General features: G+C 41.6%; 1 protein-coding gene across 1 annotated transcript in view; it reads left to right on the plus strand.

The window, feature by feature from the left end:
* Positions 1-12,352: 12,352 nt before the first annotated feature.
* Positions 12,353-15,445, plus strand: part of slc7a11 (solute carrier family 7 member 11) — a 176,065-nt gene continuing 172,972 nt past the window's right edge. Inside the window, exon 1 of the mRNA XM_048545417.2 lies at positions 12,353-12,876. Coding sequence (XP_048401374.1) covers positions 12,594-12,876 — 283 coding nt within the window. The 5' untranslated portion in view covers positions 12,353-12,593. The remainder of the gene's footprint in view (positions 12,877-15,445) is intronic.

Here is a 15,445-nt window from a genome sequence, read left to right on the forward strand (position 1 = left end):
ACAGAGAAAGTGAAGGAAGTGACAATGGAGGGATGGAATACAACAAAAACCATTATTAACCTGCTAAACTTGGAGCCAACGTAGACCAATGAACAATGCTATTGAAACTCAGCAAGGTACGGACACTCAGTGGAAAGTGAAAGAGAGTTAACATTTCTTGCTTGTGACTCTTCATCAGAAATACAACAGTTTTAACCACATACAGAGCTTAGGACAAAAGGGGGAGAGGTAGGGTGGAGAAGAAGAGGAAGAACAGTTGGGAAGGGGAGTGATAAGGTGGAAGGGAGGAATGATTAAAATGATAGGGCGGGATGCAATGAAAAGACAAAAAGGAGGAGCAATGTAAATTAAAGTAATAAAATATGGGTCTAGAAGAGCAATAAACAGCAATCTGCAGTCAAAAAAGAAAATGAGCACAGGTTATGATCTGAAATTTCTGAACTCAGTGTTAAGACTAGATTGTAAGGGGCTTAAGTGAAACATGAGGTGCTGTGTTTTGTACTTCTGTTGAGTTCATTACAATTATAAAGGTGACCACGAATTGAGAGGTCACAATAGGGGTGGAGCCAAGAATTAAGGTGGTGTGATTAAGAGCTCCGGATCAACTTGCAGACTGAACAAAATGCTCAGAAAGTGATTTGAGTGTACTATATTTGTTGTATAAGGAGATTTGATGCAAGTTTGGATAATAAGGATTAGATTAATTTAAGTTTATGATAGGCTGGTGAAGAGGAGATTGGTATAATAAAAGCATGAAATAGCAGCTGGCATCTGCAGCAAAGGTAAAGACAGATAATATTATGAAGTACTGAAGTACAGTGAAGTATTGGTGATGGAGCAGAGATACAGTCCAAAATTTCACATAAGGTCAACTAGGACTCTGATGTTATGATTGTCTGATTCAACTTGAAACAGTGTTCAGGGAGGATATAGAATTGGGAGTGAGGAACAGAGTTTGTGGAAAGGGCCAAAAATTAGAGTTTTGAACTTCTCAATGTTCAGTTGGAGGAAAGTTTGACTCATCCAGGATTGAGGGATGTTGACCATGTGGTCTAACAATGAGAGCATCAGTTAGGATCTGAAAATCTGGAGTTGAAAATATAACTCCAGATGATTGTAAAGTGCCTAATCGAAAGATAAAATGTTGTTTCTCCCTGTTCTTTGCCCTTCTGTTGTGTTAATTGGAACAATGCAAGAATTCCAAAAGAAAATAAGGAATAGTGCAGAACAGTAACAGTAAAGATAATATTTGACTTTGATCATCATCATAGAATCCCAAATGTGTGGAAGCAGGCCATTGGGCTCATTGAGTGCACATCAACTCTCCAAAAAACATCCCACTCAGATCCATCCCCCTATCTTATCTCTGTAACCCGGCATTTCCCTTGGCTGATGCTCCTCGTCTACACATCCTTGAGCACTATGGGCAATTTAGTATGGCCAATCCACCTATACTGCACATGTTTGGACTGCAGGAGGATACCACAGGACCTGGAAGAAACCCACACAGACACAGGGAGAATGTACATACTCCACACAGACAGTTGCCCATGGGTGGACTCAAATCCAGGTCCTTGGTGCTATGGAGCAGCAGTGCTAACACCAAGCCACTGTGCTAACTAATTCAGGCCAATCCAGTACTACAGTAGTTTGAAAAAACTGGTTCTAATGGGGAGCAGCAATAATGACAAATTTAAACTCCGAGAAACTAGACCCAAGGAGAGTAAAACATTTGCAGTGTCAAACAGAAATTGAAAGGGTACATGTTACAAATGCACACTCCTCAAACCTTCATCACAGGCCACATGTCTAGGCTTTCCCATTATGCACACTTGGTGAAAAATACTCTGTGCATTTGTTTCATTGTGACTTGGGTTCAAAAATGTGTAAAATGAAAGCCTTATCCACAAACATCATGCACAAAATAAATTTGGATCATTTTAATCCAAGTGGAAAAGTACTGATGAAGAAAACAAAACAAAATTAACTTGTGTTTATAAAACAATATTTTCCTGCAAAATACTTTCTAAAAGTATTGTCTACTAAATACATTGAAGTATAGTGCACTGATGTTTCCTGAGCAAATGTAACAGCGATTTTCAAAAAGCAGAGCACGATGAATATCAAATAGTTATTTTTATTTGTTTCTGTGATATTGTTGAATAAGGGAGAAATATTAATGAAGTTACAGGGGAAAGTCAGCTGCTTATCATTGACTAATATCTTACAATCTTTAATACCCACTTGCAAAGGCAGATAAGACCATAGTTTAACATCTCAATGTTAAGACTGTGTCGATGGAAATGCAACACTCCCTCAGTACAAAAGTGTATAGTTTCAATCAGGGTCACAGGGTCCAGTCCTTGTCATGAAGTTTAAACTCTCCATTTTTGCTTCAGGAAAAGTGAGAAGTATTCCTGAGCCAAGCTGGGGCTCAGTAGGAGGCTGCAATAAACTTAGCAATGCGTTGGCTTAAGTTGGAAGTCTCATCACAAAGGCAAGAATACAGCTGGAGTGTGAAAGCGAAAATATTGGAAAAACAATTGAAATATTGTGCAGGAAGTCCTGTTAAGATACATAGTTGGAAGCTTTGAATGTATTTATTTATTATTACAGAAGCATTCCAACTAGGATAAAACATTACAATGATTCTGAGGTTCTGGACAATTGTGAGTGCTTGAGATTGAGGCATGTGGAATTGCTCCAACACTATGAACTCTCTTCTTTCTACTGATTTGGGACTTGGTAATTCTGAGATGTTACCTTCTCTGATGTTGGAGATACCTGGGTATATTGTTGGGTTGCATTGTCGAGATTAAACATCAGCACAATCATAACGAGACCCATGATAGTGAGCCTAACCAAATGTGGCATCAATTTGTTGCTTGCATTTGACATTAGTACCAGAGGGACTCTGGGAAAGCTGTTTACAAAGTCATTGTCGATGCCATTCTTGTCAATGGCATTGTTTTCTTTGTAGAATTGCCTCCAAATTTGCTCTTATCCTGTCGGGTAAGTTAGCACTACCCTTCATTAAACCACCCTTTAACACATGTAGGAGTCTTTAATGTAAAAGTCTGAACTAGAAAATTCTCCACTTCTCAACATTAATTTACCTCATACTGTTTCAGACAAAAGTAAGCAAAAAATATAAATTGCAATTAATGATTACAATATTAGCCAAAAATTTCCAGTCCCTGATTGTGTTGGAATTGACCAGGATGTTTCACGGAGCTAGAGTGAGAGACTTTGGTTACTTCCAATGTACTTACCCGGATAGTTGTCCAGGAAATGTCAGACAGGGGAAATCGAGTCTAACTTTAGGTAACTACACAGTAAACCCAAATAACTCACAATTGGTATCCAACTCCCATCACTGATCCCCACCCAAACCGCACCCCCCCCCCCCACTACAATCAATCCAACTACCAACTCACCCACCTATCATCCAAACAACCTCACTCACTTGCCACCTTACCCAGTTGTCACTGTGGTCAAGCAGGAGCAGGCCCAAATTTGGTTATTCTAAAGTGACCCACAGCCATAGAAATCAGGCCAGACAGAAAATTGGCCAAACTAAATTCAACAGCAGCCAGCAGTATTCAGTTATGGAGAACAGAGTAACCAAGATCAATAAGTCAGGGGCAACTGTCTACCTGCAGGTAAAGCAGCCAGAGGGTTCTGTATTGGAAAGGCTTTGATCAGATTTTCTGGCACTTTGACTTCCAGCCAGTGCCCGAGGGCGTACACTTTATACTTCTTCAGCATGGCAACACTGCAGGGCTTGGCACGACCCCATTGGATCCTTTGAGCCCGACTCGTGATCCCATTGGCCAAAGACCAAAGAATATTCTGGAAAGTCAGGTTGAGAGGAGTTAGAACACACGCTTGGACACCACACCCTCAGTGAAGACTCGAACTTGCCCAGCAGAGGAGCTCTGGCCACCTGGAGAGAAAGAAAATGAAAGAGAGAGAGAGAGAAGATTTGCCCTGACCTTTGATACTCACTTTTTTTGAAAAGAGCCAGCCTTCTGTCGGAAGGAAAGGAGATTCTAACAGGCCAACTCAAACTCATGGATCATTGTGGGTAATATCCTTGCATAGACCGATACAGCTAGATAGAGTAAATATTGTTGGAATTTGGGAAATGTGAAACAGTGTTGTTAATAAGAAATATTTATCAATATAATTGACTTGAACCACACACCAAATTCTGTGTTCTTTCATCCACCTCACCGAAAAGAACGCTTGGGTAAAGTGTTTTAACACATGAACCAGTTCAAGTGCCCAAAGCATGGACAACACCACCTCACCCACTTACTGTGTCATCCACATGCCACCTAGCTAAGCTGCCACCTCACATACCTGGCACCTTATAGCCTGCTACCACAATCACTTTAGCACATTCTCATCTCATCCACTTGTAACCTGCCCCGACTGCCACTTCACTCCTATCAGTTTACTCAGGTTACCCTAGCATTTACTTCACACACCTTACTAGCCTACTCATTCACTCAGTCGTACATTTACCTATTCACCTATTCATTAACTTTCAACCTAGGCCTTTATATTTACATTATAACTGCTGATGCTGTAAATCAGTGTGGGTGTTTTCTTCCTCTGTATCACACTCTGTATGGACTGAACTTTTTCAGGGGCACTGCGTTTCAAGTTTCCAGGAAAGCTCAGCTTGCAGGGTCCTGGCAGAAAAGTTGAACAGCATATAACTGGGACAATGTATTGCTGTTGCAATCAAACTGCAGTGATTGCTCTCAGAAGATCTTGGCCTAAATTTTAAGTCAGAAGTGACATTTTGAGCCATCTGAAGTTAGAGCTGTTAATAAAGATTTAGGTCATTTGGGCTATATCACACTAATCATATTTGACAGAAAAATATTGTAATTTCAGAAGAATGCCTCAGTCATTTTTTTTTCAATTCCCAAGTTAGCTGCTTCAGGAATTCATTCTTCCAGATTATCTCAGACAGGAGGTTACCGGAGGCACTCACAATGCAAGACCAGACTGCCAGCCACATTATGAGTGAGATCTTCCTAACAATAAATAGTATGCATCTGTTTTCTGTTTGCACAGAAAACAACACTGAATCGTACTTTAAAATACTCCATGGAGTGCTAAATCGGTGCGACATTTTGTGGGATATGTGTTGGATTGCACTAGCTACAGCAGGTCAGGGTCTTACTGATCTCCTTTCAGCTGTAAATATCTACAATTTTACTATCTTTTTATAAGCCATATTAACAACTAATTAAAATCAACAAATCATACATTTGGTCCTCTCATGAAAATCAGTATAGAATGCATTCAGGAAGCAATACCATGTGGATGTCTCACTGTCCTTGATGACAACTTGAAAACATATTTGAACTTCACTTGCTTCCTGAATTGCTACATGACAATGGTGACTGTAGTTCAAAGTATTTCACTGACTGTAAAGTAGTAATGGGACATTCTGAGGTTTTGCTTGATAAATACTGGTGCTTTCTTTCACATTATATATATATGTTGCAAAACCTCAGCTCTTTGGATCAACTTTCCAAGTGTTTATGTCAAACACAAAACTGGACTTGCATCTAAAGTCAGAACGATGATACATATGCAGGGAAAATCGCATAAGAAACAATACAGAATATCCATACATTGATTGAAAATAGTATGCATTGCTCCTATTTTTCGTTGTAAGTCTAGGGTCCAGGCCCAAAACGTCAGCTTTTGTGCTCCTGAGATGCTGCTTGGCCTGCTGTGTTCATCCAGCCTCACATTTTATTATCTTGGAATTCTCCAGCATCTGCAGTTCCCATTATCTCTAGAGTAAATATCTCTTAGTTTTATAGTCGGACAAAGTGCATTCAAGGGACCTGCTTTACCTGTGTAGACAATGGGTCCTTGAGCACACTAATTCAGACCCTGTTAAAAGACTCTTTGGTAAAATTAGTCTATGATGAGCGAGGCTGATATTGGGCCTGGCTCAGCTCAGATTTTTTCTCCAATCCCAAGAGCTGCCCATGGAAGTAAGTTTCAAAAAATATTTCTTGTTATAAAAGAAAGCTTTGAGGAGTCAAAGAAGTGAAATTAACACACACCAACTTCATGTGTGACCATCCACTCGTAGCCCACTCTAAATCTCATTTTGAAACTTACCTGAGGTCTGTAACTGTACAGCAGCTGGACCAAAATAGATGACTTTCTTTGGGTGAGCTGTCTGTAGAGACATGATGAATACTGGAATTCACCTTGTGTATGTTGATGATGGCCAATTACCACCGGATTTCAAATCTCTTGGTGCTTATGTTCCACTTAAGATTTTTCCCACTCTTCCTAACACTATCAGCATCACTCTACCCCTTTATCTATCAAGTATATACCTAAGCTGCCCACCAACTCCATCTATATTCCATGTTTCAACTACTGCCTGTGATAGCAGCTTCTACATTTTCATCCTTCTTTGTGTAAATTAATTTCCTCTGAATTTTCTGCTGGATTTCCCTCGGACTATATATACTGTTGGATTTTAGTCTAGTTCTTTCCAGCAAAGGAAATATGCTCCTTGTATCAACTCAATCAAAACCTTTAGTACTTTTTGAGATCTTTTAGCCCCTCCACCTTCTCTTTTAAGAGAAACCTGAGCAGCCTATTCATCCATTTGTGATGTGTACAGCTGGTTGAAAATTCTTGAATGACAGAGAGTGGGTCTGAGTTCCTCGTCACTTACAAAATCTGGATATGAATCTCAGTTAAAACAAACTTTCTAGCCAAGTTTCATCCATTTATAATTGTAATGGATATAACCATCTGAATATTGAATGTTGAATTATCTTTATTGTCACATGTACTTAAATGAGTACAATGTAAAGTTTATAAGTCACCACTTATAGCCCCATTTAGGTATATAGGTACCCAGGAACAGCTTCTTCAGTTACAGGTTCAATTACAGTGTCACCAACACACACTGCCAGCTTAGTTGTACCTAGTTACAATTCTTAGTTGCAGAATAGAAAAACAAAGACAAAACAGTTACGTTACAGCTATATACAGTATAACCATAGATCAGAAAAAGATAAAGCAATGTTAAGAAGACAAACATCACAGCCTTTCTCCAAGGGCTCTCCACATCAGATCAGCCCAGGAGGCCTCCATGTGGCCTGATCACTGGCTGCCAATATGCTCCGCACCAGGCCACTGTTGTCACTCTCTGCACTGGGTCGCAGCTGTCACGCTCCACACCAGCCACAATCCCGTTTCACACCGAGCCGTTGGTGTCCCGCTTCAGGCCAGTATTCTTGGCATCCCTGCTTCAGGCTGCTGGTCGCTGCCATCCCTGCTTCGGGTCAGTGTTTACTGGCGTCCCCGCTTCAAAGGTTGGGGCTGGGTGACCAAGGCCAAGACTCTGAGAAGACAGAAGAGGAGAAGAAAGCCACAGAAGGGAGGAAGAGAGAGAGACAAAAAAGGAAAAGAATTGGTGGACCAGATCAGCATCAGCTAGAACAACCTACTGTGCTGCTATCTGAATGGAAGTTCTTTAGTAAGCTGTTGAGGTAGGGACAAAACAGAATGGAGCTACGCTTCCTCCACGCATGATGCTATATTCTCATTTTTGACATTCCGCAACTGCAAAAAACAGGCCTTCACTGCCTTACAATTGAAGAGGAAGAGAAAAGAAGGCTGGATTAAATAAATTAAGTACATACTCCTTCTATTTAAACTCAGACAGCAGTTTAAAGGAGCATTTTGTTATGATTAAGTTACAGGTTTTAAGAACTTATTTTAATGGAAGTCAGCACCATAGTCAACACCAACATTTGTTGCCCATCCCTATTTGTCCGTGAATTGAATGGCCTGATTAGCCATTTTGGAAGGCCATTATGAGTTAACCAGTCTTGTGAATTTGGAATGTAGGCTGGACCAGGTAAGGATGACAGATTTCCTTCTCTAGGGAGAGTTATTTTTTTCTGATTATTGATGATGCAGTCAGGCTGCTTGTCTGTAGGGATTTGTTTGGGGAGTTTGAGGGAAATTTTGCTGTACGGTAAACTGAGGCATCAATTTAACTCACACAACTCATGCCAAATGACTGTTGGGCAAATACATGATTGTTCAACCAAATGATCATGTTAGAAAGTGGTTGAGAGATACTCCTCAGTCCAGTGACAGTCAGGGAAATGAGAGGCTTGACAAGGTCAGTTGTCTGCTTGGGCAAGCTGCAGTCAGGGGATACATCTGATCACAGTCCAGGTAGTGGGCAACAGTCAATCCCGTAGAGCCAGGAGAATTGTATATTGGCAGTCATGATGTTAAAAAGACAGCAGCCAGGTGTTGTGTTAGTCGTGAAAGTCTGGCAGAGATCTGGGTACAAAAGCTAGTCAAAGACAATTTGGAATACACAACTGGCCTTTGTAAATCTAACAATGATATCTCAGTAATGCAGAAATTTACAGCAACAACTTGAAAAAAAGGCATATACTTGCCAAAAACAACCAATAACTGTGAAACTTGCAAGGGCACTGTGCGAAGTGGAGATATATGACCTGTCAAGTAAGTATGACAATGGATTCATGGAATTCAATGATGAATTTCATGGTTGATTTGGGTTTGGGATGGTAAGGAGGTTGTGCATCACAGTCACAGCCTCTGTGATGTAATCTGTTGATCACTCAGTCAGGATGGCTCTTTCCTCAAGCTAGTGAATATTCTGAGGTTGAAGCTGAATGAATGATACACAGCCCCACTTATCGGTGTGTGAAAGACTGTGTGTATCCCTCATTTTCAGGGCCTGACACCAATGATTGTTCTGCACTAAGGGCCTATTTTACTCCAAATGTTCCAAACTAAAGTCATTTACAAAAAGTGTCATGCACCCAGTCGCTGATGAGATGTTGGTCACTGTGGCTGTCTACCTCAGAAGGTGACAGCAGACAAAGGAAACAAATTACTGTTAGACAAGCCTTCTCTGAATTATGTTTAATCCAGTGAAAACGAAGGTCTGTATGAAAAGGGGTAATCTGCCATGGGTGTCTAAGGAAATAAGGGACGCTATCAAATTAAAAGAGAAGGCTTGCAAAGTGGCCAAAAACGGCGTGAAATAAGAAGGTTGGGAAAACTTTAAATGTTAACAGAAAGCCACAAAAAGAGCTGTAAAGAAAAGTAAGATTGAACATGAGAAAAAACTAGCACAGACTATAATGACAGATAGCAAAAGTTTCTATAAATATATAAAATGAAAAAGAGTAGCAAAAGTAAATGTTGGCCCTTTAGAGGATGAGAAGGGGAATTTAGTTCTGGGACATGATGAAATGGCAGAGGCATTGAACAGGTATTTGGTATTGCGCTCTTCACAGTGGAGGACACTAATAACATGTCAGTAATTGACAAAAAGACGAAGGTAGTTGAGGACCTGGAAACAATCATTATTACAGAAGAGGTAGTGTTGGGCAAGCTAAAGGAGCTAAGGATTGATAAGCCTCCTGGTCCTGACGGAATGCATCCCAGGGTGCTAAAAGAGATGGCGGGAGAAATAGCAGGTGGACTTGTGGTAATTTTCCGAAATTCGCTGGACTCTGGGGCAGTCCCAGCAGGTTGGAAAACAGTAAATGTGACGCCACTGTTGAAAAAGGGATCTAGACGAAAGGTGGGGAATTACAGACCAGTTAGCTTAACCTCTGTAGTGGGGAAGATGCTTAAGTCTATCATCAAGGAAGAAATAGCAAGGCATCTCAATAGAAATTGTCCCATTGGGCAGACATAGCATGGGTTCATGAAGGGCAGGTCATGCTTGACAATCTTTTGGAATTCTATGAGGACATTACGAGCAAGGTGGACAATGGGGACCCAGTGGATGTGGAGTACCTAGATTTCCAAAAGGCCTTTGGCAAGGTGGTGCACAAAAGGCTGCTGCATAAGATAAGTTGCATGGTGTTAGGGGTAAAGTATTAGCATGGGTAGAGGTTGACTAACAGAAAGCAAAGAGTGGGGATAAATGAGTGGGGATATTCTGGCTGGCAATCAGTGACCAGTGGTGTGCCTCAGGGATAGATGTTGGGACCACAATTATTTACAATTTATATAGATGATTTGGAGTTGGGGACTCCAATTTTGGATTTGGCTAAAAGGATTATTACTTGAATGGTAAAAAGTTGCAGCATGCTGCCATGCAGAGGGACCTGGGTGTCCTTGTGCAGGAATCACAGAAGGTTGGTCTACAAGTACAACAAGTAATTAGGAAGGCAAATGGACTTTTTTCCTTTATTTCTGAAGCGATTGAGTTTGAAAGCAGAGAGGTTATGCTGCAGCTGTACAAGGTGCTGGTGAGGCCATACCTGGAGTATTGTGTGCAGGTTTGGTCTCAGTACTTGAGAAAGGATGTACTGGCACTGGAGGGGGTGCAAAGGAGGTTCACTGGGTTGATCCCGGAGTTGAGGTGGTTGCTTATGAGGAGAGACTGAGTAGATTGGGATTATATTCATTGGAATTCAGAAGATTGAGGGGGGATCTTACAGAAACATATAAAATTATGAAGGAAATAGATAAGATAGAAGTAGAGAGGATGTTCCCACTGGCAGGTGAAGCTAGGACGAGAGGGTATAGCCTCAAGATTACAGGGAGCAGATTTAGGACTGAATTGAGAAGGAACTTCTTCACCCAGAGGGTTGCTAAAATATGGAATTCCTTGCCCAGTGGAGTAGTTGACGCTACTTCAGTAAATGTTTTTAAAGCTAAGATAGATATTTTTTTGAACAATAAAGGAATTAAGGGATACGGTGAGAGCGCGGGTAAGTGGATCTGAGTCCATGAAAAGATCAGCCGTGATCTTATTGAATGGCAGAGCAGGCTTGAAGGGCCGGACAACCTATTCCTGCTCCTAGTTCTTATATTCTTCTGTATAGTGGAGGTGACGTAGAGAGGATGTTCATATGGGATATATATAAGGACATTGCCTTGTTGTTTACAGTGCTTAGGGTGGAAAAATGGGGTTGTATGGATGAGGATGTGTTAGCCATGCCAGCGCCATGCTGTAGGCAGTGAGGTTTTGTGATGGCTGTGCCATTGTGTTGCTGGTGAGATGCAACAACAAGCTTACAACACTTTTCCAGGGGCACAGTAGCCTTTTAAAGATGGCATGGGCGCCAGTTTTTAAATGGATATCTGTTGGTTGTCGAGTTCCAAAAATGGCAATTGATGGGGTGAGGCTAGATTTCAGTGAGAAAGAAGTTACAGCAGTGGGGTAGGTAGTTAATGAGGTGAGTTTGGTCAGATGCAGTGTGAGATTTCGTCAGGCCATCCAGAGATAAACTCTTCCATGGAACTCAATGAAACTGACACTTCAACATAGAGATGTAAGTTTCAGCCCGTGTTTCAGATCAAAGACTATGGATATCAAGCTTTGTCAGCAAGGATTGGAATGCTGCTTGAGGAAGATATGACATGGGACAGGATTCGAGCAACAGAATTTTGATTGAGCTGGAGTTTTGATTGAGAACATTGTGATGTGGAGGTGCCAGTGTCAGACTGGGCTGGGCAAAGTCAGAAGTCACACCACACCAAGTTATAGTCTAATAGGTTTACTTGAAATCACAAGCTTTCAGAGCACAGCCCCTCCGACAGGTGAAGGAACAGCGCTTCAAAAACTTGTGATTTCAAATAAACCTGTTGGACTACAGCCTGATGTGGTGTAACTTCTGATTGAGAATGTGGGAGGGTAACCTGCTGAGTCATTGGACAAGAACAATCTAGAAAGGTGATAGAATTCTCTGAGATTTCAGTAGTGGGAGTGTTTGTTTTATGTTTGTGTATGTGAGTCACTATTTGTGCGAATATTTCCAACATCACAGTAGACCGGAGTGCCACCGCGTCCCTGTGTACATACAACAAAAGGGCAAGAGGGCCTTATGGTGCAGTGAAGATTGGGAATCAAGTCCTTACTTGCCCTAGAAGTGTGTCATAACCACTTACAGGTCACTGGATGAGGAGAAATTAATTAAACTACTGCAGATCAGTTGCTGCCTCTAATGTTCAATATATTCACACACACAGGTATTGAAATAAGATTTCCGTTGAAGTAGGGTGCTCAGGAAGTCAGAATACCTGAAACGTTTAGTCGTGTTTTGTCTTCGAAAAAAGGGGATGGTAGTTAAGAGAGTCGCGCAGAAATAAGGAGAGGGAATCAAAGTGATAGAAAACGTGTGAAGGAATTTGAGTTGCCCAAGCAGCGAGGGTACGGGGAAAGTGCTGAGTAATATTCGCTGGCTGATGCAACACATCCCCAGTAATGACATCAACTAAGTGTTTGTTTGCCCGGGGCTGAATAAAGAGCCGGCGGAAGCGGGCTTGTTACTTTTAGGAGGGTCTAGTGCAGCAGAACCAAACACAGACAGAGCCAAACAGACACGCACAGACTAACGAACACACAGAGCCTGATGCACACACACATACACGGAGCTAATCTGTGATATGAGTGTTCGAGGCCAGAATCCGATTTAAATCACACATCCACCTGCCAGGGCGCAGAGCCCCGTGGCATTCAGTGAGCCAGGGAGTGTGTAGCGAGAGGCACCGGTGGCTCCCCGCTGAAATTGAGCAACATGTCCAGCAGCGCAATATCGGCGATCTCTAGCGGAGAACCCCCCAGCGGGGGCACCAAGGGTTTCCTGCCCCCTGAGGGGGGATCCCGGCAGCAAAATGACAGCCCCCGGGACAAGGTGCGGTTAAAGAAGAAAGTGACTCTGCTGAGAGGAATATCGATCATTATCGGCACGATCATCGGAGCGGGCATCTTCATCTCTCCCAAGGGAATCCTGAAGCACACTGGCACCGTAGGGATGGCCCTGGTTATGTGGACCGCCTGCGGGATACTCTCGCTTTTCGGTGAGTTCGACTTCACAGACTTTGGGAAGTTCGCTGCAAACTTATCTTTCTGGCTTCCCTCTGATTTTGTAATCGATGGGGAAGACTTGGTAACAGGAGTAGATCACTCAGCATGATGTTGAGAAACAATAGGCAGTGTCCAAAGTACCAGCATTTTCAGTGCTTTTTCTCCTTGATCTGACAAACAGCGGGAGATCGTAGGAACACACTATACAACTTCAGAAGAACCTTTACTTTCGCCAGTTCTGTCGTTCCAAAACTTCTGTTTGCTATCAAACCATCACTTGTGATGCTTTGATGATTAATAATTGTTCTATATGCACATACGGTTCCTATGAAATATCTATATTACATCTAAATCGTAATAATATCAAAAAGGGAATTGTCAGCAGTTTTCCTTTAAGATGCTCCCTAAAAGCTTACCTTCTCGGTCACCTTGCTTATTACCTCCCTATTGTTGTACTAAATTTTACTCAATTGCACTGCTCTGAAGCCCATTGGTATATTTCACTGAGTTTGAGGTGCGATATGAGACAGTTGTGGTTATATTTTGTAGATATCATTATCTACAGATAGCCCCACCCCAACTCCCCACTTCAATAGGAAACAGCTTTGCCATTTAGAGGGATGAAGAAGGGATCATTTGGAGGACTTTGAAGAAGTAGAAAGGTGGCTATTGAGCATCACTGTGCTTTAAAAAGCCGCTGGTGTGTTTCCTCTCTGGTGAAGGAGCTGTATCAGAGAAGGTCAATGGATTAGCAGTTACTGTATACATGGTCAGTGCCACCATACAGCTTAGTTTCCATAACTTGAACAGATCAAAGAGAAACTTTGCAGGGATTTTTTTTTTACCCTTTTTCCATGTGATTATATGGTGATGGTTAGAAGCAAGTGTATAATACTGTAACTGTGATCAGCGTGGGACTAGCTTGATGGCAACTGGTATTTTCCTTCTCTCATTACTTCTACCAGTAATTAATCCATATTTTCTTTTAAACGTTTTGACAAGTTTTCAGACTATTAAAAACATGCCTCCACATACACAAACAGACAGACCCTACTTTGTACTTTTCCACTGGCTACTGGGTTTAAATAAGTGCCAGCCTGAAGAAAGGTGGCACTGAGTTATTCTGCAGAGGACAGGTTTAAAGTTTAGATGTGATTCTGTGACAGGGCAGCATTTACTGAAGAACTCAATGTACTAGGAATTACACTAACAATGAATTTAAGATTACTAGTTGGGAATGGTGCATTGTAGCTCACTTACGCCGACACTGATCCACAAGCAGTCATATGCAACAAAAGTGGTTTGGCCAGACATTGCTCCATTTCTGAAATAAACAAAAACATCGGAACAATCACCCCATGGTACATTTTTAATAGTAATAGTTGGGCCAATCAGAGCTGACTTAATAACCAATCAACATTCTATTCTCATAAGATCATTAAAAATAGAAGCAGGAGGAGGCTATCTGGCCCATTGAGTCTATTCTACCATTCAATAAGGTCATGGCCAATTTTTTCATGGACTCAACTCATGGACTTACCTGCCCACTCACCATAAAACCTATTTCCTCCCAGGTTCAAAAATCTCAGTATCTTTGCCTTAAAAACATCCAATGAGATAGCCTCAATCACTTCACTGGGATGGGAATTCCACAGATTCACAACCCTTTGGGTGAAGAAGTTTCTCTTCAACTCACTCCTAAATCTGCTACCCCTTATATTGTGGCTGTACGCCTAGTTCTAGTTTCACCTGCCAGTGGAAACAACTTCCCTGCTTCTACCTTATATATTCCATTTATAATTTTATATTGTTTGATAAGTTTCCCCCTCATTCTTCAATATTCCAATGAGTATACTCCCATTCTACTCTCAATGCCTCCTCATAAGCCAACTCTCTGAACTGTGGAATCAACCTAGTGAACCTCCTCTGCACCCTTTCCAGTGCCAATACATCCTTTCATGTAGTATAAATAATTGCTTCCTTGGGAATTTTATATTTTTAGAGTCATAGGGCTGTACGGCAGTCTACAGCTGGGCTGTACCTTTCAGTCCAACTCATCCATGCTGATCAGGTTTCCGATATTAATATAGACTCATTTGCCAGCATTTGGTCCATATTCCTCTAAACTCTTCCAATTCATGTAACCATTCTGATGCCTTTCAAACATTGCAACTGTACCAGCCTCCACCACTTCCTCTGACATCTCATTCAATACATGCACCACCCTCTCTGTGTAAAAGTTGCCCTTTAGGCCCCTATTAAATCTTTCCCCTCTCACCTTAAACCTATGCCTTCTAGTTTTGGACTTCCCTACCCTGTGTAAAAAGACCTTGGCTATTCACATAATCCACGCCCCTCATGATTTTATAAACCTCTATAAGTCACTCACCTCAGCCTCCGATGCTCCAGGGAAAACAACCCCAGCCTATTCAACCTCTCAAGTCCTCCAACCTCAGCATTATCCTTGTAAGTCTTTTCTGTACCCTTTCAAGTTTAACCAATCTTTCCTATTGCAGGGAGACCAGAATTGAACACAACATTCCAAAAGTGGCCTATCCAGTG

This window comes from Stegostoma tigrinum, chromosome 1 (assembly GCF_030684315.1).
Source record: "Stegostoma tigrinum isolate sSteTig4 chromosome 1, sSteTig4.hap1, whole genome shotgun sequence".
Classification (NCBI taxonomy): domain Eukaryota; kingdom Metazoa; phylum Chordata; class Chondrichthyes; order Orectolobiformes; family Stegostomatidae; genus Stegostoma; species Stegostoma tigrinum.